This window comes from Cololabis saira, chromosome 17, assembly GCF_033807715.1.
Source record: "Cololabis saira isolate AMF1-May2022 chromosome 17, fColSai1.1, whole genome shotgun sequence".
Lineage (NCBI taxonomy): Eukaryota > Metazoa > Chordata > Actinopteri > Beloniformes > Belonidae > Cololabis > Cololabis saira.
The window spans coordinates 17,528,581-17,555,356 of record NC_084603.1 but is presented as its reverse complement, the minus strand read 5'-3'; the positions used below and the strand labels follow the sequence as shown (position 1 = coordinate 17,555,356).

General features: G+C 40.5%; 1 protein-coding gene across 1 annotated transcript in view; it reads right to left on the bottom strand.

The window, feature by feature from the left end:
* Positions 1-26,776, bottom strand: part of LOC133464113 (adhesion G protein-coupled receptor A3) — a 388,915-nt gene that overhangs the window by 218,445 nt on the left and 143,694 nt on the right. Inside the window, 1 exon segment of the mRNA XM_061746099.1 lies at positions 1,341-1,614. Coding sequence (XP_061602083.1) covers positions 1,341-1,614 — 274 coding nt within the window.

Below are 26,776 nucleotides of genomic sequence, written 5' to 3'. Positions count from 1 at the left end.
CCGGACCCGGCCCCACCCCCCCCCCCGAGGCCACCCCGGCGGACACCCCAAGGGTCACGGAGTCCCCACATCCGCAGGGGCACTTGGCCCCCGCCCAGCGACGGAGGACCAAGGCAGCAATGCCCCCCCAGCGCAGACAGCCACCCCCCACCCAGGCAGAGCCGGGCCCTCCGGGTGAATGAGTCCTTTTATCAATGGAGAGGTGATCCAGTCTTTGACCGAATAAAAGCACCTTGGGGTTGTGCTTGATCACAAACGTAAATGGGACCATTGGTCTGACTGCCTGTGCACTAAGGCCCAACAAAGACTGCACTTCTTAAAGAAACTGTTGTCTTTTAATGTTAATGGAAAAACGGTCTACATGTTTTATTGTGCTTTTATTGAAAGTGTTTTAACTTTTTGCATCATCTGCTGGTTTGGGAATAACTCTGAGGCACAAAATAGGTCTGTTAGGAGGACAGAAACAACAGCCAGCAGACAGATACAGAGACAAACGGGTAACAAACAAGGGAAAGGTCATTGTAGCTGATGAGAGGCTCCCACTTACCTCCAGTTCTAAACTGTCGCCATCAGCTCGGCGTTATTGCCCTCCCTTGTTCACTAAAAACAGGTCAAACAAGTCCTTTATACCCCAAGCCATTAAACTTTTGAATATTTCTAGGACAGGGGTCGGCAACCCAAAATGTTGAAAGAGCCTTATTGGACCAAAAACACAAAAAACAAATATGTCTGCAGCCGCAAAAAATGAAAAGTCTTGTATAAGCCTTAGAATGAAGGCAACACATGCTGCACTTCGAGAAAAAAAATCGGAATGTCGAGAAAAAAGTCAAAATTTCGAGAAAAAAGTCGAAATGTTGAGAAAAAAGTCGAAATGTCGTGAAAAAAGCCGAAATTTCGAGAAAAAGTCAAAATTTCGAGAAAAAAGTCAAAATTTCGAGAAAAAAGTCAAAATTTCGAGAAAAAGGTCGAAATGTCCAGATTAAAAAGGAAAGGAAAAAGGAAGAAAAAAATAAAAAAAAGAAAAAAGAAGAAAAAAAGGAAAAAAAGAATAAAAAAATAAAAAAAAAAGGTCAAACATTTTTGAAAAAGCTCTAGGAGCCACTAGGGCGGCGCTAAAGAGCCGCGGGTTGCCGACCCCTGAACTAGGAAATTGCACCCCAGCTGGCTGGGCAATAATACCGTGTACAAGTGGAAGCTCCGTGTCTGTGTTATTGTTCTGTGTCCCTGTTTTTATGCTTTTTGTCAAATTGCCATGTGTGTCTTTTGCTGCAAACAGATTTCCCCCACGGGGACAATAACCACATATCTATCTCTATTGCAGTTCTGCTTCTCCCTGGTACCTGGGTGAGCTCGTGCAGCACCCGGGTCAGCTGACTGGCGTAAGGGCACTGGGTGTAGTCGTCCTCGGCCCACCGGCCGGCCCGGTCGCAGCGCCGCCACGCCTTCTTCTCCCTCTGGCCGGAGCGAGCAGGACCAGAACCAGAACCAGAACCAGGACCAGAACCAGAACCAGGACCAGGACCAGGACCGCTGCCAGAGGGGCGGGGGGCAGAACCGAAGCTGGCCGGAGCGCAGGGCAGGAAGGCCAGGATGCCAGCCAGGGTCTTTGGCCATCTGCCACAACAGAAATGTAAAAAGAAAAGCAAACAAAGAAATTAAATACGTCTCAGAATAATCAGTAATGAAATGAATTCAGGTGTTTAAACTCAGGGACCAGATGGCAATTTCATACTCCCTTTACTCAGTAAAGCATCATTTGCATAACTGATTCACAGCTAGATCTTTTTTTTTTGCAGCATTTGTGCAATACGGAGTATCAGGGCCAGGCAGAAGAAAAATAGAGATAATATTTTAGAGGAGGAAGATTTTTTTTTCATTATGCACTTCGAGAAAAAAGACGAAATGTCAAAAAAAAAAAGTCGAAATGTCGAGATTAATGTTGGAATACAATTTTTTCAACTTTATTCATGAAATTTTGACTTCATTCTTGAAATTGTATTTCAACATTAATCCTCGTACTGTCTTTGGGTCAAAATTACCTAATTCTCCTGTTCCTTCTGTGAGATTAATCCAAGTTTGTCATTGTGAAACTGTGAATAATCAGAATCAGAAAACTGCCTGTTTATCGTGACATGCTTTGACACGCAGGAGGTTAAAACTGCTGACTTCCTGGTTGGTCAAATCAACCATTGTCTTTAGACGCATCTGTTTCAAAACCCCCATCACATGCTCTAAACAGATAACAGGGCAGCTACTTCAGGGGGGTCGACTGACAGCCGTCTCATTGTCTTTAAAAGTTAGCTAAGGGTTATTTGAACCATCTGTTCAAACCTCCAAGAGAGGTCCTGTTGTAGTTGACCTCTTGACCCTTTGTGTTTTAAGGATGTCTGTTTGTTTCTTCATACCAAGCCTCTTTAACTGAAAAATCACATGTGTGTGACCATCTGTTTCCTGTTTCTGTTCATTGTCCATTATCTATACATTGACAGACTAAATATGGTCATTCCTGTCATCCTTGCTTAATAAAAGCGCCAGCTCTGCAGAGAGCCAGTTGTGAGAAGGCCTGACGAGCTAAGAGGAGGGCCGTGTTGCCTAAAACTTCTCAGGATTTCTCTCCAACCTTCTGCAGAAGGCATTGAAAATCATTTCTGACAGTCTCCGGTGTCTTTTTCTAAGTTATTAATATTGTGATGACTTTTTAACCTAACATTTTGGTGCCGAAGGACCCGGGATCTCTCGAGCTGTGGCGATTGGGGTGGCGTAAGATTCAACGGGCCAACTAAATCTGTCGACAGCCGGTTCCCGACTTCAGGGACGGGGCCAGGTTGATCTTGCGCTGTTCCAGAGTCCAGACGACGAGATTTCCCAGCCAGGGGAAAGCACTAGGAGACTGGTGAGAAAACTCCTCTTACTTAAATACCTGGGGTATTGAAGTATTTTTGTGTAAATACGAGTGAAATTCTGTGTACTGACAAGAAGGTTAGTGAAAGAGGTGATTGGCAGCAGGTCGGGGACACAATTTTTTTTTAAGTCAGGGGACTTTTAAAAATACTATGCCTGGGGCAGTGCGTAAGGCCAACACGGGGGTTTCGGACCCGACAGAATAACAAGAAGAGGTTTCTTTGGAATGATTTTTAATGGGTTTTGTTTAATGTTCGTCTTGTCTATTGTTTGTCTAATGTTTTTCTGATGTTTATGACAGGAAACTGTCGATGTTCAATGTGGGGTTTCCAAAATTGAGAGGGAAAATTTAAATTGTTCACTAAAAGATCAGGCTAAAACCAAACTGTTAAAAAAGGAAACTTGTGTCCTGAGAGAAACTTAAGAAAGAAAATAACTGGCGAAAAATAGCAGAGGCGTGGTTAAGCTGAAATTTATGCTTAAAGAATCTCTAAAAGATGCTTAATTGATGGGGAGATGTCCCTAAAAACTTTAGGTAAAGAAAAAGTTCTTGCGAAATAATATACGAAAAGAAGTAAAAGGACTAATTTAAGACTAGAAGACAAGAAAATAGCGAACCTGTGAGAAGAGGATGGATTTTGAGAGAAGTGGGGGGCTGCTGCAGGCTGCAGCATGATCCAAGTATGTGTGTCTGTGTGTGTGTGACAAGCTGTAGCTCTCCCTCTCTCTCTCTCTGTGTGTGTGTGTGACTCTCTGTGTGTGTGTATCCATTAGACCTTGTGAACAGCTGAAAGTTTCTGTCATTTCAAGAGAAAGAGAAATATGATTCTATTGACATAGTTGTGCGTTAAAATGGGAAATTGAATAAAGACAGAAAGGTGAGGTATGTAAAAGTCCTCAGTCAGATCATGATCTGCTTGAGCAGATTTTTATGGGGCTTGGAGATGCAGCCTGTTCCTCCAATAGAGAGAGGAGGGGCTGTTTGGGTCTGTCTGTAGCACAAAAGCCAGTAAGGTTTTAAAGATAGAGACTAATTGGATAAAGAAACATGTTAGAATATGTTTGGATATTATAAGATAATATGTTAAGAGGTAAAAAGTTTAAATTCGTATGAGCTTCTCTGTCGAAGGTTTTGTTAAAATGATACAAACGACTGCAGCTGTGTGTCTGTGTGCGTGAGAGGATTCTCCGCTTTACGAGCGGCTGCAAGGCTCTGTGTCTGAGGGAGAACTTTTTGTGTTTGCTGGGAAGGAGGGTGGTTTTGAGCTCTCCTCTTGGAAAAAACATAGAAAAATGGAGAAATATAGTTTGTTCTATCATTCTAGGCCCTGAATGAGGGCATATAATCATAGAAGTTTCAAATTGGGTTAATTCATCATTTAATTTGCAGATTACTTTTGTAATACTGTATTTGACTCGGATTGTATGCAGGAGAAACAAACCCGTTGTACAATCTTTTTAGAAAAGAAGAACCCTGAGTGCATATCAGGTTATTCACACTGAAAATGTGTACATTTGTGATCAGTGTTGCTATCATTTAGTTTGGGAGTTAATTTGAAATGCACCAATTGAGTTTGGTTAGTTTACTGTAGTTTGAGGAGAAGTAATTTACACATATGCACTGATACACAAACCCATATATAGATGATCTGAAGTGTGTGTTTAATGTTAGTGGGTTTTTGTCTATGTGTAGTTTACACATGGGGATTTATCCCATAATTTTCTTAAGACTTCTATAAGTCTTCATAGAAGAGCATGCATTTGCGTTGCAGCATGCAAACAGAAGATTAACAATCTCCTGAAGACTATATGATTAATCTGGAGACAATTTTCTGACAATTTTCTGACAATTTTCTGGCATTTCTTTTGATTTGGGGAAAATATAGCTCAACAACAGTTGAGAAGGCATTATTTGATAGAATGATTCCTTCAGTCCGACGTTTTGTGACAATGAATTATTGTTTATATATACAATATATATATATATATATACAATATATATATATATATATATATATATATATATATATATATATATATATATATATATATATATATATAAGTTCACTGAAGACTACTGTTTACGTTGCAGGAGAGTTGCTGCACTGACAGTTTTTATGTAGTGTTACTTTAATAAGATCATAACCCACTTGGGTTGAAATAAGAACGTTTTTCAATGAGAAATTCTGTAGTCTAATCTACGGTGGGGGACAGAATTTACCAGGTTTTTGCCCCTTCTACTCTGGTGATGGGAGGGGGGATCTGAGGGACATAGAGATAACCGACCCCCTATCCCTAGAGGATCATTACCTCCGACCTGCCAGGATGCAGAGGTCAAGAAGTGGGAGGGCCACTTATCTGGGGAGCCTGACTCTGGCAGCTGACCCTTCCAGGGAGAAGTCAACAAGGAGGGGGTCTGATGACACGAAACCCCCACCCCTGTCGGCATGCGAAATAATGCTGCGAAGCAGACCGGTGCTTCCAAGGAAGTTGTTCCCCCTGGTGGCTAAGTTGAGCCATAGGGAATTTCTATGGCTCAACAGGAGGGAGTAGGGGTACATATGATACATCATGAGGATTAAATACTAAATACCCTTTAAAATTTTTTTAGTAGGAGCTTTCCGACATGTTGCAGACATGAAAGGACCTATCCATTTGAAGTTGTTCATATGGATTTCGTTCTTGGAGTGAACTAATGGCTGTTAAGTTAAGGCTCAAGAAAACCATGGCCTGAATGACGGCCATTATTCGAACTGTACATGAGAATCGTCTCCTTGTTAGGCTGCTGTTTCTTCCTCTCCCTCTTCTAAAGCAGGAACTGCTGAAATAGGTGACCAGATCCTGAGTCGAGTGGTGAAACGTCATCACTCCGTCAGGACGGGCCCTTTTTGCTGTCCAGATCAGGACACCAACAGCAGTAAAGGCTGCTGAATGATCTACTGTGTTCACCAGTTGCAGTGAAAGCTAGCGGAGAAACGTTCCAGGCCTGAGTTGGCAGGAAGTCGGGTGGTTCCACAACCTTTGCCCTCTGAAGAAATCATCTAATGCCTACTCACCTGCCACGGCCTGAAGAATATGACTAGCCAAACTGACTTGCGACAACAAACTAGGAGAGGAGTCCGAGGAATGGAAGAGACTTTTTCACTACTGAGTCATGCTGACATAATGACTGAGATTACGATTCTGACTATCACTGTCTTTGTACTTTTCTGTGTTTTCATTACCTGTATGTTTACAATGACACTGGAGTGTTTTATTTTGGGTGCTGTGAAGTTTCAAAATGACAACAGGAGGGAAATGTGAGATTAATCCAAGTTTGTCATTGTGAAACTGTGAAGAATCAGAATCAGAAAACTGCCTGTTTATCGTGACATGCTTTGACACGCAGGAGGTTAAAACTGCTGACTTCCTGGTTGGTCAAATCAACCATTGTCTTTAGACGCATCTGTTTCAAAACCCCCATCACATGCTCTAAACAGATAACAGGGCAGCTACTTCAGGGGGGTCGACTGACAGCCGTCTCATTGTCTTTAAAAGTTAGCTAAGGGTTATTTGAACCATCTGTTCAAACCTCCAAGAGAGGTCCTGTTGTAGTTGACCTCTTGACCCTTTGTGTTTTAAGGATGTCTGTTTGTTTCTTCATACCAAGCCTCTTTAACTGAAAAATCACATGTGTGTGACCATCTGTTTCCTGTTTCTGTTCATTGTCCATTATCTATACATTGACAGACCAAATATGGTCATTCCTGTCATCCTTGCTTAATAAAAGCGCCAGCTCTGCAGAGAGCCAGTTGTGAGAAGGCCTGACGAGCTAAGAGGAGGGCCGTGTTGCCTAAAGCTTCTCAGGATTTCTCTCCAACCTTCTGCAGAAGGCATTGAAAATCATTTCTGACAGTCTCCGGTGTCTTTTTCTAAGTTATTAATATTGTGATGACTTTTTAACCTAACACCTTCCTTCCTTCCTTCCTTCCTTCCTTCCTTCCTTCCTTCCTTCCTTCCTTCCTTCCTTCCTTCCTTCCTTCCTTCCTTCCTTCCTTCCTTCCTTCCTTCCTTCCTTCCTTCCTTCCTTCCTTCCTTCCTTCCTTCCTTCCTTCCTTCCTTCCTTCCTCCCTCCCTCCCTCCCTCCCTCCCTCCCTCCCTCCCTCCCTCCCTTCTTCCCTTCCTCCTTCCTTGACCCGAAGCACAAGGGTTAATCGCGACATTTCAACTTTTTTCTCGAAGTGCAGAATAAAAAGAAATCTTCCCCTCTCAAATATTTCTTCTCCTGCCTGGCTCTATGATCTTCCGTAGTGCAAAATATCTCCCATCGAGTGACTTTTAACATAATTGACTTATTTGAGCAGCTTTATTAATGTCCTTTATTGTTTTTTCCACTTCATTCACATAGAAAATAAACACAATGAGCATTTGATTATAAGAGACGACACACAAAGGAGACTCCGTCACTTTTACACATCCACGATGTGCAGGCATCAGTGAAATCTGCAGCTCGTCTTTCGCTCCACTTCCTCGTTTAATTTGCTGTCAGCATCGTCCGCTCAGAGGATTCTTCCCCCTCCTGGATGCTAATGAGATAAGTTCAGCCTCTAATTGTCTCCTGGTCCTCCCGGTTTTGAAGGACTGAACATCCTGGACCACAAAGATTACAGAGTTGAGGAAGCAAATGTGGGGAGATTCTGGAGTAGTAACGAGTTACATTTACTCTGTTACATTTACTTGAGTAAGTTTTGGGAAATGTTGTACTTTTAGGAGTAGTTTTGAATCACTATACTTTTTACTTTTACTTGAGTAGATTTGTGAAGAAGAAACTGTCCCTCTTACTCCGCTACATTAGGCTACGTTGAGCTGTTACTTTTCTTTTATCCCTTTTATCCACGTACGCGTCAATCTCATGACATCACTGAGTGATTCTTTGGAAAAAATGTTTGTTTTTGCATGTTTTGTCACATTTACACAGACTCAAACACACACAGAGTTTCTATGAGTTCATGTTTGTTCTAGTTCTGGTTAAAAAAGAAAAGTACAAAGGCTTGACATTTTGTGCTACTTGTGCTTAATTAATTTTATTCTGTTATTTTATTTATTTTATTATTTATTAAAGTACTTGAATTTACTTTAAGATTATTTTAATTTAAGCTATTTTTTATTTTTTTATTAATTGTAATTTATTCTATTATTTTATTGATTTAATTTGCTTGAAGATGATTATTTTGTACTTTTGTCTGTTTGAATGGTTGTGTTAAAAAAATAAATCAGACGTTATTCAACAGTTACTCAGTACTTGAGTAGTTTTTTCACCAAGTACTTTTTTACTTTTACTCAAGTAATTATTTGGATGACTACTTTTTACTTCTACTTGAGTCATATTATTCTAAAGTAACAGTACTTTTACTTGAGTACAGTTTTAGGCTATTCTACCCACCTCTGACTAAAACACACTAAAGCACTTCACAACATCACTGGCTCTATCAGATGTGCCTGAAGACGAGCTGAGAGGAGCAGCATCTCTCTTCTTTGAGATGCTACGGGACACATGGTTTAACTATCAGAGAGCTGTAAAGAAGACAAAAACTGAGTTTTTTTTTTTTTACCAATCTCATAGCTAATAATAGCCACACATCAGGACCTGTTTAATGTTTTAAACTCTCCCTTTAATCCTCAGAGCACTGATCATGTGGTACCATCAAACATGCTGTGGTAGACGTTTCTCAAGTTTTTTATTGAATTTCTGGTCGTATACATTTTCCTATTTCTCAGTAACCCTCAATAATCTCAATAACCCTTTTAAAACCCGAATATTGGCAATAACCCAAATTTGCACGGCCATGTAAACACCAATAACCCCTTTGAATAACCCGAATTTGCTCATATTCGGGTTTCTAAAAACCTCAATACGACCCCTGGGTTACTCACTTTAAAACCTGAATATTGGGTCATGTAAACGCCAAACGGAATATCCCCATCAAACGGAACAGGAATTTGTTTTCTGCTCATGCTCTGTTCAAAAGGAATCCTGGTCTTTTGAGTCCAGGAAGTTCTTCTAAACACGGAGAAACCAAGACCAGGAGGAGACTAATCACTTCATAAATGTAATCAAGGATATGAACATTTCTGCATTTGTAGACGGTAGAAAGTACCGGGATAGAAGATTTACAAGAAGGTGAGAGAAAAGTTGCGCGAAGCAGCATTTGTTTTGAATTTGGATACAGGAAGAGGAAGCGGAAATGACGGGAATTACGTCATGATGTTCTCTGTGCGTCGCTGGTTTGATCCAGATATCCCGAATGATTAATTATCATGTAAACGGAATATTCCCAATGTTTCAGTAACCGGAATATTAGCAATAACCCGAATTTTGACTGCATGTAAATGTAGTCATTGAAAAATCTCCCAGTGAAATACGATTTTTTTGCTTGTAATGAGAAGATAAATCCTTTTCTACTTATTTCAAGTGAACATTTACTTGAAACAGGTGAAAATTGTCAAATAACAAGTTATTTTTCCAGTGATGAGTCTTGTTTTAAGTGTAATGACATTTTTTGACTAAAAATTAGAAATCTTTACTAGAAATAAGACAAATATTCCTGGTAAGATTTTGAGTTTTTGCAGTCTTGTTGTCTGTTATCTGTAAAAAAGGCCAAAGTGAAGTCGTAATCACCTGGATCACCTGGTAATGACTTTGAAAGCGTCACACATGTTTTCATAATCGCATGAATGGATTATCGTAATTCTTTGTATGCTTTTGTATTTGTTTTGCGTTCGTTATAATGTTGTTTCATAATTGCTTGTAAAAGACTTGTAATTTTTTTTTAAATGCGCCACATAAATGAATATTACACTGCACATTGATAATGTCTGCTGTAACTCTCAGGAGTCTTTCTACATAAATCAATGCATACAAGGAAGTAACCTGTGTTTGATGTATCAAGACATAAAATAAAAACAGGTGGACATATTTTGTGGTTTTTGTGGTTGTGTGGTTTTTGAAACGCTCAGTTTCCCGAGGCCTTAATTGAATGTGTGTGTCATGCTTTGGTTTGATTATCACAGAGATACAGTCCAACAGGTCCTCTTTCTCTTTACTGCGATGTCTAAAGCGGCCAAGTGTAAGTGGTTGTGGTCAAACACTTGACTCCACCTCAGTCCTAAAACTCTAAATCTTACAACGGAATGAATATTTTTTTCAGCCACCTTTCCTTTCATATGAACAGATAATAATTTTTTCCATTTCAGGCATGTATCACTCCCCCCTACACAAAAAAAGTAAAAAATATTGCACTACCGGCTTACACAATACAATAAATGCATCCTGATGTAAAGTTAAGCAGACACAGTAGAAATGGGGAAGCTGAATGTGTCTTATCTGATCTGAGTCTGTGATGTCATGGTACCTTGAACATTTGAATCTTTTCAGACTTAGACACCTCCAAGTAAAGGAACAGAGAGACAAAAACTAACCAAAAATGGAGAAACAGACTGTGAAAAACTAGTCCCAGTCAGTGGTTCGTGTTTTGCTGTTTGACAGATAAGCTCATGGTTGATGTGAGACTCACAGAGGAGTTCATGGACAACTCACTGGCTGCAGCTTCCACCAATCTACCGGCATCAGACCTGACTCTGACCACAGTGTGTGTGTGTGTGTGTGTATATATATATATATATATATATATATATATATATATATATATATATATATATATATATATATATATTAATATATATATATTAATATTAGGGCTGGGACTCGATAAAAAAAATTAATTGCATTATTTACAGGCTGTGTAATTAATTCATGGCAATTAATCGCAATTTGATCGCATATCAATTTTAGCCCTGAGAACAATGAGATTTCCTTTTTTTGTTTGTTTAAAATGGATTTTTGTATACGAGTGAATGATTGACTAGTGAAAACATATGTTCAATTTATGAAAGAGTTTATTTTTATCAAGGTGGTGCTTCACCAAGAACAAATCAGTGTAATTTGCTATAAAGTGCAGAAAATTAAATATATGCAGTATGCACATTGAATGAGACAGGTAGCCTATAGTCAACAACACTTGTACAGTAAACAACACTTAAATATAACAAAATACTTTCAACTGTTTCAAGTTCATTCCAGAACATGGAAACACATTAGAAAACAGAGCACGCTTCCATTCATCAGTTTTTTAAAACAAAACTTCCCATCCACGCGACCAACGAGACCCTTTTCGTCTGCGACTTCATTCATCTTTAACGTGTGTGGTAACAACTTAGCTTGTGTTATGACGACAGCCCTTTTTTTCTCTTTTGTGCATGTTTGCAGGCCGGAGCTTCGGGAGCTGCGTGTTGGCCTGTGGTCCACCCCACCCTGGTCATCCCGCTGCTGCTTCCACCTGCCTGCGGTCCCCCACCCCGCTCTGGTCATCCCGCTGCTGCTTCCACCTGCCTGCGGTGTGCTGCTGACATCCCCGATCCCCCAGTCTGGTCTTCGGCAGGAGGGTCCCCCCTTATGATCCAGGTCCTGCTCAAGGTTTCTTCCTCCTAAAGGGGAGTTTTTCTTGCCACTGTTTGGCTTAAGGTTTTTCTCCCACTAGGGGAGTTTTTACCTGCCATTGTTTATGTAATAATTGCTCAGGGGTTTATGTTCTGGGTCTCTGGAAAGTGTCTAGAGACAACATATGTTGTATTAGACGCTATATAAATAAAATTGAATTGAAAACTAGCCTCCATTACCCAGATAACAGAAGAACCTGTGGCCCTATTTCTGCCATAAATCCGAAACATGTTTCCTATGTGTTGAAATCTTCTGCTTACAGCAACATAAAAATTGAGAAAAAGAAGTTGGAGTATTTCCTATTGTTGAATACACATTTCATGCAAACTAAAAAAGAAAACAAGTACTGCAATCAAGAGGCTAGTAATCTGCTCTGGAGTTAGAGACCTGCCATCTCTATGCTCCCTTCCTCTTCCTCCTCTCTCTCCATCCACGTTGCCACAGCAGCAGCTGCTAAGTAATAAATGGCGTTAATTTCACCTCCAACAAAAAAGGGACTCATTTTCCAGCCCATTACGCCAATGCTCCGTCAGAAACAAAGTGTCTGTGTTTGCGGCGCTGAAAGTGGGCTGTAAAGTACTGCAGCTACAAAGGAGCGTACATGACAACAACAACACACCCCCAGGGGGGGAGAGGGGGCCGGTGTGAACGCGCCGGCACCGCCAAACCGTTTCAAGGTGGTCACGCCGACAGGAGGATGGAGAAAGGCTGGATGAGCCGACAAGAGATTTGTCACGTTTGTTCCTCTTTTTGTCTTAAACCTTTTTCATGGAAAAATATAAAAGGCAGTTCTTAGTTATATACAATCATTATGTGAAGGTGGCCGACATTAAGCCATTATTTACCAAACTGATTAAACTGTTGCTAATCAGGAACAAAACCAGTGGGTGGGTCAGTTCTGTGGATCAGTTCTGTGGATCAGCTCATAGCGCTGCTGCAGTTTAACAGGAGCAGCACCGATCAGCAGTCAGGAACAAGCGGACCTGTTTCTAATCACAGCTAATAATCCAGCAGTGACACGGGCAGAGCTCGGTCCTCGAGAATATAAAACATGAACATTAAAAATTAACCAGTTTGAGTACTATTGAAAATAAAACATGAAAGAAAATGAAATGAACGACAATGTAAACACAAGAATAAGTGAAAGAATGAAAAAATGAGAAATTTTCTGATTTGATCATTTTTAGGGCCCGAGCACTTAAAGTGCGAAGGCCCTATTGTATCTGTAGGAATTCTTTATTCTTTATTATTTATCCTTCTGACGAAAGGAGGGCCTTTTTGCCCCCCTAAACGTGCCCCAAAAGTCACCACATTTTGCCCCAAGTCAGGCCTGGCAAAAAATGTGATATTTAATAGTTTGCATTAATGGACGTGGCCTAATGGCTCAACAGCGCCCCCTAGAAAACTTTGTGCCTCAAGCCCCACAATACGGTTTGACGTACATGCACGAAAATCGGTACACACCTGTATCATGTCGCAACTTAAAGAAAAGTCTCTTGGCGCCATGGCCGAAACTCAACAGGAAGTCGGCCATTTTGAATTAATTGCGTAATTTTGGTGCAATTTATGCCATTTCTTCGGCAGTTAATACGGCCCGAACCGTAACGTGCACCCAGGTGTGTTATACATCAAAATGTGCGTCTCCAACTTGCAACAATGAGCATTACTTTTCTCTTTCAAAAGCGTTACCGTGGCGACGCTAGACGCCAAAAAGCTTCTGATTGGTTGTCCCTATTTTCTGCTATAACTTTTGAATGGTTTGACATAAAGAGTCGTGGGTGGTGTCATCGAACTCGGTTTTGAGTACTTGACCTTCATTGGTGCAAATTGCACGCACAAGGGCCCGTTCATCTCTGCTTGCAGCTTTAATTAGGGCCCGAGCACTGAAAGTGCGAGGACCCTATTGTATCTGTGATGTTTATTATTATTAGGGCCCGAGCACTGAAAGTGCGAGGACCCTATTGTATCTGTGATGTTTATTATTATTAGGGCCCGAGCACTGAAAGTGCGAGGACCCTATTGTATCTGTGATGTTTATTATTATTATTATTATTATTATTATTATTATTCTCGCCGTAAATAAATTGCCTTTTTGGAGGCCTTAAAATGCTCCAAAACTCACCAAATTTTGCACACGCTTCCAGAGTCGCGTAAAATTACGTATTTTATGGGCGACAGGCATGGGTCAAAAAGGATTAGGCTCTATAGCGCCACCTATTTTATGTTTTTTGACGAGCCCCACAATATGGTTTGACTTACAGCAATGTCCTTTATGTGTCTATTATATCAGACAAAGCCCTACAAAAAAGTCTCTTGGACCCATGCTCTAAGTTACACAGGAAGTCCGTCATTTTGAACAGAAAATGTCATTTTTCATGAATTATGGTCATTTCCAGGCCTCGTACTTTAACGAACTCCTCCTAGAGATTTTATCAGATTGGTTCACAACTTGGTTTGTACAATCTAGACACATGGCCGACGCTAAATTGCGAAGCTTTTAAGTTTCTGCCAGAGGGCGTGACCGTAGTGATCCGGCAAAGTTTGAGGTCATTTTTAAGCCTCGCCATCAAACATCAATTGGCTGTAATTCAGCAATACATGATTTGATGTGGTTGAAAACGTATGTGCATGATTGTAGACTGAGCCTGAAGACATCTGTGGTGGAATATTCAGGATCGGTTGTAGCGCCACCTGTTGGCACCAGGAATTGTCATGTCTTCTAGTATGCATCTGTGCTCCAAGCGAGATGAGATTAATGATCTCAAAGTTGGTCAGATAATAGGTAAGACATTGACGATGACTGACAGAGAAAACTGTAAGTTCTTATCAAAGGGCGTCGCTGTCAGAGGTTGTCAAATTTCGGTGTCTCGCCATGAACATAAAAGTTGTTTTAACTTTCAAATATTTGGTCCAAATTGACCCAAAATCCGTACATTTAATCAGGCTTCCATTCTGAACAAGTGGATATGACAATCTTGGATGAACTCACTCACTTTTTTCAAAATATGAACTAATCTCCAAATAAATTATAATTTTGTCATGCAATGTCCAGTCAACTTCCAACTTTGCAAATATGTTATTTATTGTGATATAAAAACAATGTCGATTTGAGCAGTTTAGATCAAACAGGCGATTTGTAATGATTTTTTCTGGTTTGAATTGAAAGCTGAGTTTTCATCCCTGTGAGAAGTGCAGCTCTCACACTGGAGAGGGAGGCGGGGCTGAGTTTTCCCTGCAGCGTCGGCTCCATGGATGTATTGGTCGGCTCTGACTTTTTTTCTAAGTTAGAGAGTCGGGCCAGGCCAATCAGAGGCCACTTAGGCCAGCAGCTTGTGAGTAGGGCAAGATGATTGGTTTGTTCCGATTAACACCCGCCCCAACAGCCCGTATCAACCAGCGTGGAGGAAGGTTTGTGCGTCTGTGCGTGTGTGCGTGTGTGTATGTGTTTAGCAGAGAGGAGACGCGCTCGACTTGAAGCTGAGCTCGTTCCAAAGATAAAGTAAGTTAACTTGAAATTAAAATAAGGATTTAGATTTTAAAGTGACTGATTTACAAGACACTTCATTATAATTATTATTTACTGATTTTGAAAGTTATTCTTGCAACAAATGGGATATATAATCAGTAGGACTACTCGAGTTGAGGGGGGGTGAGGGGGGATGGCCTCCCCCCTGAAATAAAAACGGTCCAAATCATCCCCCCAGTAAAACTGTCATCCCCTCTTTCCATCCCTTATGTCATTTCATCAATGAATGTGGTTTTACTGCTATTTCAACAGTCCGGACGCCGTCCTCCGCGGACCCAGGCACTTCTATTTTAACCAGCGCAGCGTTACTTTATGGCATTTGTTCAGCAGACCTTACAGACCAATTGCATACGAGTTAAGCCATCCCACGTGATGCTGCTCAGCCAATCAGATCTGTGTAAACAGCGTGACTGGGTCAATGACGTGACGCCTATATTTTCTGAAAAAAACTTTTTTTTTTCGATTCAAAAAAGGTTTAAATGGATATAAAAATATCATATATATGAACTACCTGTCCCACATATGGACTCACTTGAATTTTACAAAATATACTAGTTACTTGGGATTTTGTTGTTGTTTTGCGTCAAAATGTCATGTGGTGCGACCGTCCGACCAGGACTCTGGTTTTGAAAACTTTTTTTGAGATCACTAATGTATTTAAATCAATCTTCTGCTCAATTTGGCATGGCATCTGGCGCGACCATTAAAAAAACAACCATTTTTGTAAAATACTGAAAACTTGTACAAAAAAAAGATGTCAAGATGTTAAGGAAATTAATTTATTTTAATATGAATCATGGTTGTACCACATTACCCTTTTTAAGGCTAGTGCCAATTCATCTTGACAAAAAACTCAATTAGAACTTTTTTATATGAATTTATGTGTACACAATATTCTTAATGTTTGAACTACTGCAATAGATTTTTTATTTATTTATTATGATGTATTATGTTCTGGACCTCCGCTTAAGTACATTTTCTCTGACTGGACCTAAAGTTTTAGTTGAATACCCCTGATTTAGAGTCATCACCAGAAAAATAACTTATTTGACAATTTTCACCTGTTTCAAGTAAATTTTAACTTGAAATAAGTTAAAAAAAATCTGCCAGTGGGACAAGATTTATCTTCTCATTATTAGCAAAAAAAATGTTGTGGGATAATACCAGATTCAAGTGACAAAGAAAAAGTACACATTAAAGGAACAATAATTGATCAATAATTGATCAACTTTTTTGATCAGATAGGCTGTAATATCATCATGGCCAGCAGAAGAAGTTTTAAGGTTCTTAATATCAAGTACCTCCAAAGGCTTTATTGGTTCAAAATGATTTAAAGAGGGATAACCTTGATTTATAGAGCTTGTTTTTCCTTATAGCGAATTTCCTAAGTTCTATATGGTTTGTTAAGGTTTTCAGAGCTTCTTTTATCTTTATAAATAAGATAAAGGTTGTGTTTAGAATTGCACTGTGTGGCACGAAGCTTTCATCCATCCAGTGTGCTGTTAAACTTAAAAGTAAAAACGTTTTACTACCTCCTCGAAACACTGACTTTGCAAGTATTGCAAGTTGCAGTCGCATGTGCTGGCTGAGGTAATGTGACAAAATTCTATATCGCAGATCCTTTAGCTCGCTCCATTTTGAAAAGTGTAGACTTCCGCACGGCGTGCTGACATTACGTGACTAGCGTGTGACAACACTCACAGAGCACACATAGAATTAGAATTGAATAGATCTGCTCCTATGGATTGGCCCATTGTTACCGATACCCGATCTAGAGTTGTTTTTAATATCGATCCCGAAACAAAAATACAAATATCGGATCGGTGCATCCCTAATAGTGATGTTTATTTTTCCATATGAAATTAAAATGTATTCTATTCATTTCTTTTATAATCTTTGGTGGGATTACAAGAGAGTATGCTGGATAGATTAACCTGGATAATGATTCAATTTTGGTTAACAATTTTTTTCAGAGGTTTTCAGAGCTTCCTTTATCTTCCTTTATCGGTACACACCTGTATCATGTAACAACTTAAAGAAAAGTCTCTTGGCGCCATGGCCGAAACCCAACAGGAAGTCGGCCATTTTGAACATTTTGAATTAATCGTGTAATTTTGGCGCAATTTATGCCATTTCTTCGGTCATTAATGCGGCCCGAACCGTAACGTGCACCCAGGTGTGTTATACATCAAAACGTGCGTCTCCATCCTCCGACACCACGCATTACTTTTCTCTTTCAAAAGTGTTACCGTGGCGACGCTAGACGGCAAAAAGCGCGCCCACCCTTCATCTGATTGGTTCAGACAGAAAAAACTTTGCGCCTCAAGCCCCATAATACGGTTTGACGTACATGAACGAAAATCGGTACACACCTGTATCATGTCGCAACTTAAAGAAAAGCCAGGCCTGTCGATACATTTGATATTTCATGGTTTGCATTAATGGGCGTTGCCTAACGGCTCAACAGCGCCCACTAGAATACTTTTCTCTGCCATAACTTTTGAAAGGTTTGACATAAAGAGTCGTGGGTGGTGTCATGGGACTAGGTATTGAGTCCTTGACCATAATTGGCGAAAATGAGCCCCGCCCCTTCTTCTGATTGGTTGTCCCTATTTCCTGCTATAACATTTGAATGTTTTGACATAGAGAGTTGTGGGTGGTGTCATGGGATTCTGTAATGAGTCCTTGAGCTTCTTTGACCTTAATTAGCCCCGCCCCTTCTTCTGATTGGTTGTCCCGATTTTCTGCTATAACTTTTGAATGGTTTGACATAGAGAGTTGTGGGTGGTGTCATCAGATTCTGTATGGAGTCCTTGACCTTCATTGGCCTCAATTAGCCCCGCCCCTTCTTCTGATTGGTTGTCCCTTTTTTCTGCTATAACTTTTGAATGGTTTGACATAGGAAGTCGTGGGTGGTGTCATTTCTGATACTTATGGGGGGCGGTGGCCGTGAGTGCGAGGGCCCGTTCATCGCTGCTTGCAGCTTTAATTATTATTATTATTATTATTATTATTCTCGCCGTAAATAAATTGCCTTTTTGGAGGCCTTAAAATGCTCGAAAACTCACCAAATTTTGCACACGCTTCCAGAGTCGCGTAAAATTACGTATTTTATGGGCGACAGGCATGGGTCCACAAGAATGGGCTCTATAGCGCCACCTATTTTATGTTTTTTGACGAGCCCCACAATATGGTTTGACTTACAGCAATGACCTTTATGTGAGTATTATATTAGACAAAGAGCTACAAAAAAGTCTTTTGGACCCATGGTCTAAGTTACACAGGAAGTCCGGCATTTTGAACAGAAAATGTCATTTTTCATGAATTCTGATCATTTCTAGGCCTCGTACTTTAACGAACTCCTCCTAGAGATTTTATCGAATTGGCTCACAACTTGGTTTGTACAATCTAGACACATGGCCGACGCTAAATTGCGAAGCTTTTAAGTTTCTGCCAGAGGGCTTGACCGTAGTGATCCGGCGAAGTTTGAGGTCATTTTTAAGCTTCGCCATCAAACATCAATTGGCTGTAATTCAGCAATACATGATTTGATGTGGTCGAGAACGTATGTGCATGATTGTAGGCTGAGCCTGAAGACATATGTGGTGGAATATTCAGGATCGGTTGTAGCGCCACCTGTTGGCACCAGGAATTGTCATGTCTTCTAGTTTGCATCTGTGCTCCAAACGAGATCAGTTTCTTGATCTCAAAGTTGGTGAGATAATAGGTAAGGCATTGACGATGAGTGACAGAGAAAACTGTAAGTTTGTGTCAAAGGGCGTTGCCGTTGGAGGTTGACAAATTTCGGGGTCTCGCCATGAACATAAAAGTTGTTGTAACTTAAACATAATTGGTCAGAATGAACCCAAATTCAATACATTTAATCGGGCTTGCATTCTGAACAAGTGGATATGACAATCTTGGATGAACTCCATAGCGCCACCTTTTGGTCAGGTATACATTTTTCATCAAATTATGTGCTTTAGTTGCTGTTTGGTTTATCCAATCTTAATAAAATTGACACATTTGATTGGCAGTAGGTTCCTTGTTGACCGTGTCGCGTATCGTGGTCGTAATTTGAAAGGAATTGGCATTTTTATGTCACTCTGTATTTCTGGTAAAATATTAATTAAAAATCAGAGATTTTGTGTAAGGAAAATTAAATGGCAGTTTCAGATAGCTTACAACAGGACTAAAAAATCATACACTGGAACATATTATTTTCGAACAACTTCGTCACTCTAAAAATTAAAAAAAATAACTAATAACATAAAAAGCTATGTCTTTGTCACAAAATGTCAAAATTGACATCCGACTTCATAGATATGTTGTTTACTATAATGAGAAAATATCTTGTGAATTTCATAAGCCTGAGTGGGACCGGTGATTTTCTATTAATATTTACTATGTTAAATTCACTGGATTCTTAACTCTGACTGACTGCCTATAGCGGGTGACAGCCAGAGGAGAGTAGAGAAAGGAGGGGTGCTCCCGCGGGGGACGGAGGGAGGGGTGGGGGGAGGCTTGTTATGCGCGCGCATCTCCCGCGGGGGGGCGGGGCATTGGAGCTGACGTTCAGCGCGGCCGCCATCTTGGATAAGGTACCGACGGCCATCTTGGAGAGGCTGGCAGAGATTTAGTTATGAAACAGGACGCTGTCACACATTAAAAATACGTACTTTTATGCTGAAAGACTTTGTATTATTCTCTTTTACAAAGACATGGTATGGAATATTGATAAATGTATAAATTAATTAATTGTATAAAGAAACAAGTTTGATTGTTCATTTGAATTTATTTGAAGGGGAGAGGGGTGTGTTGTTGTATTTATTTATATATATTTATCTATTTATTTGAGAGTGAGAGTGAACTTTGTAATATTATAAGTCCTCTTGGCTTACTATTCCTATCCATTTTTCATTGACTGTTTTTTTTTTTTTTTTTTTTATAGCAAAAGGTGCAAATAAAAATATACACCGTCGGAATTCGGAAACTGATGATTATTTCTTCATCCACTGCATCTTTCATCCACTGGTGCGTTCAGGGACAATTGGAATTTACTCAATTTGGCGAGAATTGACCATTGTGGTTTCTCCTGTTTACTGGTGTGATGAGTGATATCTAAATATTGTAATCTTTAAAGGAGCTTGAGGCTCCTTTTAAGAAATGAGACTCTATAGCGCCACCCTTCGCCACGACGGACGTTGGGGGTACTGCAGCCAACAGCGAAGCCGGCACGGGAGAACGGGGAGAACGCGCATGCAGCGTCATGTGACGTCACATCCGCAGGACAGCGCGGGAAATTCCGGGCACAATTGCAGCACATTTTGCAGCACACAGCCTGTTCAAGGCAACGGAGAGATACACTAGAGGGCTCATTCTTTTTGGTTTGGAACGCTTCATCTGACATTATTACTAGAAAACTCAAAACGTATACACATTTTTTTCATAAATCCTGCCTCAATCCTGCCTCATGCTCCTTTAATTACCAACTTCATCTAATTAATGTTTTTCATCTAACCTCAGTAGTGTGAGATATTGTTTCAATGGGAAACTGCACACAAACTCAGCGGCGGTTGGTGTTGTTTTTCCTATGGGCAAGCCAGGCCTGGTGATAAATTTGATTTTTCATGGTTTGCATTAATGGGCGTGGCCTAACGGCTCAACAGCGCCCACTAGAATACTTTTCTCTGCCATAACTTTTGAAAGGTTTGACATAAAGAGTCGTGGGTGGTATCATGGGACTCGGTATTGAGTCCTTGACCATAATTGGCGAAAATTAGCCCCGCCCCTTCTTCTGATTGGTTGTCCCGATTTTCTGCTATAACTTTTGAATGGTTTGACATAGAGAGTCGTGGGTGGTGTCATCACATTCTGTATGGAGTCCTTGACCTTCATTGGCCTGAATTAGCCCCGCCCCTTCTTCTGATTGGTTGTCCCTTTTTTCTGCTATAACTTTTGAATGGTTTGACATAGGAAGTTGTGGGTGGTGTCATGGGACTCGGTATTGAGTCCTTGACCATAATTGGTGAAAATTAGCCCCGCCCCTTCTTCTGATTGGTTGTCCCGATTTTCTGCTATAACTTTTGAATGGTTTGACATAGAGAGTCGTGGGTGGTGTCATCACATTCTGTATGGAGTCCTTGACCTTCATTGGCCTGAATTAGCCCCGCCCCTTCTTCTGATTGGTTGTCCCTTTTTTCTGCTATAACTTTTGAATGGTTTGACATAGGAAGTCGTGGGTGGTGTCATTTTTGATATGCTTATGGGGGGCGGTGGCCGTGAGTGCGAGGGCCCGTTCATCGCTGCTTGCAGCTTTAATTATTATTATTATTATTATTATTCTCGCCGTAAATAAATTGCCTTTTTGGAGGCCTTAAAATGCTGGAAAACTCACCAAATTTTGCACACGCTTCCAGAGTCGCGTAAAATTACGTATTTTATGGGCGACAGGCATGGGTCCACAAGAATGGGCTCTATAGCGCCACCTATTTTATGTTTTTTGACGAGCCCCACAATATGGTTTGACTTACAGCAATGACCTTTATGTGTGTATTATATTAGACAAAGAGCTACAAAAAAGTCTTTTGGACCCATGCTCTAAGTTACACAGGAAGTCCGGCATTTTGAACAGAAAATGTCATTTTTCATGAATTCTGATCATTTCTAGGCCTCGTACTTTAACGAACTCCTCCTAGAGATTTTATCGAATTGGCTCACAACTTGGTTTGTACAATCTAGACACATGGCCGACGCTAAATTGCGAAGCTTTTAAGTTTCTGCCAGAGGGCGTGACCGTAGTGATCCGGCGAAGTTTGAGGTCATTTTTAAGCTTCGCCATCAAACATCAATTGGCTGTAATTCAGCAATACATTATTTGATGTGGTCGAAAACGTATGTGCATGATTGTAGGTTGAGCCTGAAGACATCTATGGTGGAATATTCAGGATCGGTTGTAGTGCCACCTGTTGGCACCAGGAATTGTCATGTCTTGTAGTATGCATCTGTGCTCCAAGCGAGATCAGTTTATTGATCTCAAAGTTGGTCAGATAATAGGTAAGACATTGACGATGACTGACAGAGAAAACTGTAAGTTCTTATCAAAGGGCGTCGCTGTCAGAGGTTGTCAAATTTCGGTGTCTCGCCATGAACATAAAAGTTGTTGTAACTTAAACATAATTGATCAGAATCAACCCAAAATCAATTCATGTAATCAGGCTTCCATTCTGAACAAGTGGATATGACAATCTTGGATGAACTCCATAGCGCCACCTTTTGGTCAGGTATACATTTTTCATCAAATTATGTGCTTTAGTTGCTGTTTGGTTTATCCAATCTTAACACAATCGACACATATGATTGGCAGTAGGTTCCTTGTTGACTGTGTCGCGTATCGTGGCCGTAATTTGAAAGGAATTGGCATTTTTATGTCACTCTGTATTTCTGGAAAAATATTAATTAAAAATCAAAGATTTTGTGTAAGGAAAATTAAATGGCAGTTTCAGATAGCTTACAACAGGAGTAAAAAATCATACACTGGAACATATTATTTTCGGAGAACTTCGTCACTCTAAAAATTAAAAACATTAACTAATAACGTAAAAAGCTATGGCTTTGCCATAAAATGTCAAAATTAACATCCGACTTCACAAATACATTGTTTACTGTAATGTGAAAATATTGTGTGAATGTCAATAAAGTCCTTCAAATACGTGATTTTAAATGAATATTTATGTCGAATGAATCATTGCCACCCTGTCTCAGACTGTCACACACGTGAACGCGCAAAATGCAGCTCTGAGTTGGGGAAGAGAAAGGGGAGGGGGCGCGCTCCTGCGCAGGAGGACGGGGGGGCGGGGCGCTTATGCGCGCGCACCTCCCTGTGCATCAGTGTTGAGACGCAGTTAGTTTTGCGGCAACTAATACTCTAACCAGGCCCGGACTGGCCATAGGGAGAACCGGGAGTATTCCCGATGCGCCGGTCTAGGATGCCGCCTGCGTCTCTCTCTCTTTTTTTTTTTTTTTTTTTTTTTTTTTTTTACACAGGCGGCTGGTGCGCCGCAGCGCCGGCTATTTGACTTTTTTTCCAAGTTAGAGAGTCAGGCCAGGCCAATCAGAGGCCACTCAGGCCAGTAGCTTGTGAGTTGGGCAAGATAGTTGGTTTGTTTCAAATTAACACCCGCCCCAACAGTATCACCGAACAGACAGCGCGCCGTGGCCGCGTGTGCGTGTGCGTGTGCGCGAGTGGACCGGGAGACGAGTCCAGAGGCAAATCATGCACACCCAGCCGGGTAAAAAAGAAAAAGAGGAAAGGCGGCACCGAGAGGGAGAGAGAAAAAAAAGGCGCTGGAGGAAGACACGGCCAAATGTCAGCAAAGATGCGTCCGCACGTAAGTTGCAGTTCACTTTCAGGCTACACAGTGTAAATATGTAGCCTATAAGCCCTGGCCTTTAAATGAAAATAAGGATTGAGATTTTAAAATTATTGATTTATAAGACACTTTATTATAATCAGTACTGGAGTTGAGGGGGGATGAGGGGGGGATGGCATCCCCCCCTGAAATAAAAACGGTCCAAATCATCCCCCCAGTAAAACTGCCGACATGCAGCTCGCTTTTTTTATTTCTCTACCGACACAGAGACCACTTAAATAAAACCACACTGATTTTGAGTCAAACCCGTCTTTTTAAATTCAATTTTTATACAGAAAATAATTACAGTGCATGTATTACACCTTATTTCACAGCAGCTTTGCAATTGTATTATATTATTATCGGCTTTCAGCCGAGATCTAGTCGGGACCGCGCAGCGCCGCGGAGGAGGTGCATTCAGGGACCGGTCGGAATTCTAAATTTGACCGATTATCCTCCTGGTGCGTTCAGGGACAACTGGAATTTACTGTATTTGGCGAGAATTGCTTCATTTGCTTAAACATTATTTAAAGGTGACCTATTATGGCATTTAATGTATATTTTAAACAGGCATTGAATGTCTTAAAAACAAGCTTTTGAAGGTTTTTTCTACATAAATGAGAAATTCAGCCTCTGGGCCATGTCTTTATTTTTACCGTTTCTAACCTTCTCTATGAGGGATTCTGAGGGGAGGGGGGGCTATGTTAATGAGGCTCTGTGCTGATTGGCTGCCTGAATGACGTGTAGCAGGGGAGCTTTAAGCCTGAATCACAATTGTGGGTCAATGATGTATAAGGCCTTTGAGAGGCCTATTTTTAAAATACTTAAAATAAAGATGTATTTGGCCATTTTCCAAACATTTGGAATGTAGTGTGCATATATGTGAAAACTTAAAACAAAGGTATTTTAGTGTTTTTAAACCTACATTAATAGGGCAACGACCTTAAAAAAGTAATTGGGGGCGACCGTTATTTATCTCAAAATTAATAGATTTCCTTAACAAAATGTATATTTTAATAAGTATCAGTAATTAAATTAACTTTTCAAGAAAGATAGACTCATGTGTCCTTTCATTTTTGAAAACCATTTTGAAATACATTTTATCTATAATGGAAGTGTCACCCTCATAAAGCCATTTATGCATACTATACCAATGATTTATATTTGAACCAAAACTCATAGACATTAAATTTTGAATTTGCGGATTTCCTAAGTTCTATAGTAAACCATGGTTTGTTAAGGTTTTCAGAGCTTCCTTTATCGGTACACACCTGTATCATAGCACAACTTAAAGAAAAGTCTCCTGGCGCCATGGCCCAAACCCAACAGGAAGTCGGCCAGTTTGAATTAATCATGTAATTTTGGCGCAATTTATGCCATTCCTTCAGCCGCTTCTTCGCCAGAACCGTAACGTGCACCCAGGTGTGTTATACATCAAAATGTGCGTCTCCATCCTGCAATAACGTGCATAACTTTTCTCAGTCAAAAGCGTTACCGTGGCGATGATAGACGCCAAAAAGCGCGCCCCCAATTCATCTGATTGGTCCATACAGATAAAACTTCGTGCCTCAAGTCCCACAATACGCTTTGACGTACATGCACGAAAATCGGTACACACCTGTATCATGGCGCAACTTAACGGAAAGTCTCTTGGCGCCATGGCCGAAACCGAACAGGAAGTCAGCCATTTTGAACATTTTGAATTAATCGTGTAATTTTGGCGCAATTTATGCCATTTCTTCGGTCATTAATTCAGCCCGAACCCTAACGTGCACCCAGGTGGGTTATACATCAAAACGTGCTTCTCCATCCTCCGACACCACGCATTACTTTTCTCTTTCAAAAGCGTTACCGTGGCGACGCTAGACGCCATAAGGCGCGCCCCCCCTTCATCTGATTGGTTCAGACAGAAAAAACTTTGCGCCTCAAGCCCCATAATACGGTTTGACGTACATGAACGAAAATTGGTACACACCTGTATCATGTCGCAACTTAAAGAAAAGCCAGGCCTGTCGATAAATTAGATTTTTCATGGTTTGCATTAATGGGCGTGGCCTAACGGCTCAACAGCGCCCACTAGAATACTTTTCTCTGCCATAACTTTTGAAAGGTTTGACATAAAGAGTCGTGGGTGGTATCATGGGACTCGGTATTGAGTCCTTGACCATAATTGGCGAAAATTAGCCCCGCCCCTTCTTCTGATTGGTTGTCCCGATTTTCTGCTATAACTTTTGAATGGTTTGACATAGAGAGTCGTGGGTGGTGTCATCACATTCTGTATGGAGTCCTTGACCTTCATTGGCCTGAATTAGCCCCGCCCCTTCTTCTGATTGGTTGTCCCTTTTTTCTGCTATAACTTTTGAATGGTTTGACATAGGAAGACGTGGGTGGTGTCATTTTTGATATGCTTATGGGGGCGGTGGCCGTGAGTGCGAGGGCCCGTTCATCGCTGCTTGCAGCTTTAATTCATTTAGTTATTACTATTGTTTAATCCTTTTTTGTTTTGCTTTGTCTCTTTCTATCTCTATTGCTTTATTCACTGTTTTTGCTCCTTCCGTTTCTCAGTTCTTGTCATGTTGGTTTTGCTTTTATTTGTCAACTACTCTCTCCGTTTTCTTAGCTGCTCCTGCTGTCTTCATACCATGTTGCTATTGTTTTGTTTTTAAACCAACTGTTTGTTTCAGCTATTCCTCAGCAGAGCTGCCTCCTAAACTACATCTACCACTGGCTCATTCGGTCCAGAATGAGTGTATATTTTAACTTTTCCTTCCTCCGGCGAGAACTTTGCTGCACAAACAAACAGCGGGACTCGTCTCTTACAGAGGACACACGAAGGGTGGCAATGCTGGATGATTTCAACACTGTAGGTAGAAGGATGCGGGATTTCATCCCAGATATCTGACCTCCAGATGTTGCACGGTACCCATCTGTCCGCACCGATGCCAAGCGGCTCGTGATAAAGCTCATCTACAAGTGTAAAGAGTTGTCACATGCTGATGACATCATTATTCAGGTGAAATTAAATTAAATAAAAAAAACAATGTGTGGTTTATAGATAAATCCCTTTTTCCTGGAATCATCCTCATGAAATAATTGAAAATAAAACAACACCTAGAACTAAAATGTAAATGTACAGAAAGTGTCTAGTTAACAAAAATGTGTTTAGTGTGAAGAATTAAGAAATCAAGTGCATAAATGAATCAAGGAATACTCTAATACAGGATAATTTATTTCATACTAAATCTATGTACATGACCAGTGTACAGAGATCAATACTACTACTAATAATAATGTATCATTAATCAATTATGATATCATTTCTCAAATTTGGCCAATTGGGAGAGATTTATTTCCAGCATGTGGAGCGGTCATGATCAATAACTTTCATGATCAATAACTGAT